General features: G+C 60.5%; 1 protein-coding gene across 1 annotated transcript; it reads left to right on the top strand.

Moving 5' to 3' along the window:
• The first annotated feature begins 63 nt into the window (after window positions 1-63).
• LOC102947810 (interferon-induced transmembrane protein 1) lies at window positions 64-2981 on the top strand. Its single transcript, XM_007056746.4, has 2 exons — window positions 64-467; window positions 2168-2981. Exons 1-2 carry the CDS (start codon window positions 222-224, stop codon window positions 2339-2341), a joined length of 420 nt encoding a protein of 139 aa, XP_007056808.1. The 5' UTR covers window positions 64-221; the 3' UTR covers window positions 2342-2981.
• Window positions 2982-3403: the final 422 nt, after the last annotated feature.

Raw genomic sequence — 3403 nt, 5'->3', positions numbered from 1 at the left:
AAATGGCTGAGAAATTGAAACTTACAGTGGGAAGGTGGGGAAATACAAAGAGGGCTGCACACAGAGCAGGAAACCAAGGGCCAGCCCTCTCCTGCAGCTCCACCTCCTCCCTCCTTGCTCTGAGCTCTAGGCTGACCCAGTCCTGAGATCTGCCTGGGAGATTACAGCAGATTCCTCTTTGCCTAGGCTCTGCCAGCAGCTGCCGGTCACCCAGAGGGAAGATGGACAACACCCCGTACACCTTCTCGGCCCGCAGCAACCAGCCCTTCCCAAACCACAACTATGAGCACCTGAAGGAAGAGTGTGAGATCGGAGTGGTCCCTCCAGGGGCCACCGTCAGCTCCACGGTTATCAGCATGCACCCGTACCTGCCCCCTCCCAGCGACCACATCATCTGGTCCATCTTCAGCACCCTCTATGTGAACTTCTGCTGCCTCGGCTTCATGGCTCTGGTTTTCTCCGTCAAGGTGAGAGGGGCCAGTGCCCCGCTCTGCCCTGCGCATGCATGCCGTGTGTCCACGGGGCCTGCCCTGCGCTTGCATGCCGTGTGTCCACGGGTGAGCCTGTGGTGGGGCAATCGCCTGCGGCCGTGGGCTGCGGTGGCATGAATGTAGGCGCGTACACTTGGCTGCGGCTGAGGTGAAGCTCTTCCCTTGACGGGATTAGCCCTTGGTGTCAGGCTGACCTAGACGTGGCCGCTGTAGCCTGTCCCTCTGCCCCTGGAACGGGTGTCTTCTCATTCCCCACCCTGCCGCTTACTCTCCCCAAAGGGGGTGACCCTAGAGCACCTGGGCTTGAGTGTCTGAGGCTACACAGGCTGGGCTGAGGGGTCCCCCCATTGGTGCCAGGAGTCTGTGCTGCCCCGTTAAGTCACCCTCTGGCCCTGGGAGCGGACAAAATTTAGTAGCAACTTTCCAGCTCTGTCAGCTTCACAACCCCCCGCCCCACCCCTCTTCCCCAGCCTTGATAGAGCGTGCGGCGCTCCCACGCTGGGCCTCTTCCTGCCACAGCCCGGCTCTGGGGCCAGAGTAAGGGGATAATAAACAGTTGCTGGCCAAGTATAAGAGACAACTGGAACCGCAAAGGAGGCCCTGAGTGTGGGGGCCGTTGCTGGGGGCTGAGCACTAATGGTGAGGGGCTCGGGGGTGGGAAGGGGAGAGCGGACGTCCTACAGCCGTGTGGCTGGGGCAAGGGGGTGCTATCGCTCACAGAGCTTCCCTAAAAGGGAAGAGAACCAGAATCAAGGGGCTGAGCCCCAGATGTAGGAAACCCCACTGCTGGGAGAGAGAAGGGGGCTGAGTCTAAACGCGCAGGGACCTCAGGGCTGATGGGACTGCGCCTCTCCTGTTACAGACTCGGGGATCACAGATAAGCCCCCGTGCAACTTTGTAAGGCTCTAACTCAGGCCATGGGGATCCGACAGGTCTCCAGCTGCTCGCACTTAGCCCATCTGTAACAGAGGGCATAGCAATGCTGCAGGAACTCGCTGCCCCTCCCAGCCCTGGCCTTCTGGGGAGTTTCCTGGTTGTTTCTCTCTACCCATGAACAACACCTGTTTCCTGCAGGCAGTTGATAAACACACAGCTTGGTCCTAAACCCAGTCCCCAGGGCCCCTGCGTTCAGACACACCCATCCCCCTGTGGGCTCAGCTGCTCACCCACAGCCAAGCTCTGAGCGCCCCTGACATCACATCCGCCCATCGCCCCAGGGCAGGGGTTCTCAAACTGGGGGTCAGAAACCCTCAGGGGGCCGCGAGGTTATTACATGAGGGGTCACAAGCTGTCAACCTCCACCCCAAACCCTGCTTTGCCTCCAGCATTTATAATTGTGTTAAATTAAAAACACTTTTAAATGTATTTATGGGGGGGGGGGGGGTCGCATTCAGAAGCTTGCTATGTGAAAGGGGTCACCAGTACAAAAGTTTGAGAGCCACTGCCCCAGGACCTTGAGATTCTCCCATGTGAGCCCTCCAAGATTCCCACAGGCCCATTTCCCGAAATTCATACACCGCCGCCCACGCCCCCAAGGGGGGGCCCTCTGAGACTGGCACAACCCAGCCTGAGTGCAGGGAAATTTGCGGCCCTGGGACTGCGAGCCCAGAGCTTCACACGCCCTGTCCCCAAGCACGAGGATCACATGCTGTATTTGCCTGCCTCCCTCCCTCCAGGCCAGGGATCGTAAAGTCGTCGGCGACCACAGTGGCGCAAGCAGCTACGGCTCCACCGCCAAGTGCCTGAACATCATGGCCCTGGTCCTGTCCCTCCTCTTGCTCGTCCTCGTCATCATCCTCGTGGCAACAGGGGTCATCGCTGTCACACACGCAATGCATCCTGGAGACTAGACTCGCTGCAGCCGGCCGGGGAGGGGGTGTCCTGGCTGTTACATCGCCCCGCAGGCAGGGCTCCCCCTGCCACACTTCTTACACTTCCGACCTCCCTCTCCAGCTCTGCTTGCTCCTTCACTACCGGTGCCTGGCCGCCTCCTGCTGTCTGGGGAGCTGGGGAAGGAGCAGTGCTCTCCTCCTGGCTGCAGGGTGGCACTCCAGCTGTTGTCCTACACACAGCGGGCAGCACTCTCATCCTCAGAGATGCTCTCTCCCCTGTCCTCCTTTCCACCAACATGCTGAGGCACAGGGGTTCATGCCAGGGCACTGCTGTGCCACCTTCATGGGACTCTCCCCATACCACTCTGCTTCACCCACCACCACCCTTCCTCTGAGGGTGACTGGCCTACTCTCCATCCACAGCCCAGCAGCTGGGCTGCTCACTGGCTGCCCGGGAGGGCACTGTGCAGTGGAGTGATGTGAGCCAGCCCTTCTTGGCACAAGGCAACCGGGTGGGCTCCAGGGGAAGGGTGGCAGCTCTCCTGCGGGTGACGTACCAACTGGTGTCTCTGCGGAGACGGGCACTCATAGAGTGATTTGGAGTAGAACCGCGAGCCGGGGGAACGGCTCTAATAAACTTTCCTTTCTCTCTTGTAAACCGGCTTATTTTTTGCGGCCAAAAGTCTCAAACGCCTGCATGACTCCGAACGGTGGGTTGGGGAGGAGTGTGGGGCCTCCGGCTTCCCCCAGCATTTCTACCAGGGCTCTGCTAGTCGGGCCAGTGGGCTCAGCCTGCCTGGGGGGACCCAGGCGTGTGAGCAGGCCAGGCGGGGCGTGAGTTAGACACGGGGTGCTCACCAAGAGGGACTGGAAGGCCACACAGGGGCCCTTCTGCAGCTAGCCGGAGGCTGCCCCACCAGTCCCAGCGGAGGTGCAGCGAGCAGGGCAGGTACAATGGAGACCCTCGAGCCAGCAGCCATTGGCAAATCCAGCACCCCAGAGCCTGCTACATACCGATGAGAGGCGCACACCGCAAGAGTGGGGCTATGCCTAGGAGACCAAGTGAGCGCGTGCTGCCAC

The sequence above is a fragment of the Chelonia mydas genome, chromosome 6 (assembly GCF_015237465.2).
Source record: "Chelonia mydas isolate rCheMyd1 chromosome 6, rCheMyd1.pri.v2, whole genome shotgun sequence".
Taxonomy (NCBI): Eukaryota; Metazoa; Chordata; order Testudines; family Cheloniidae; genus Chelonia; species Chelonia mydas.
The sequence above is the reverse complement of the archived record's forward strand: the minus strand, read 5'-3'. Positions and strand labels throughout refer to the sequence as shown.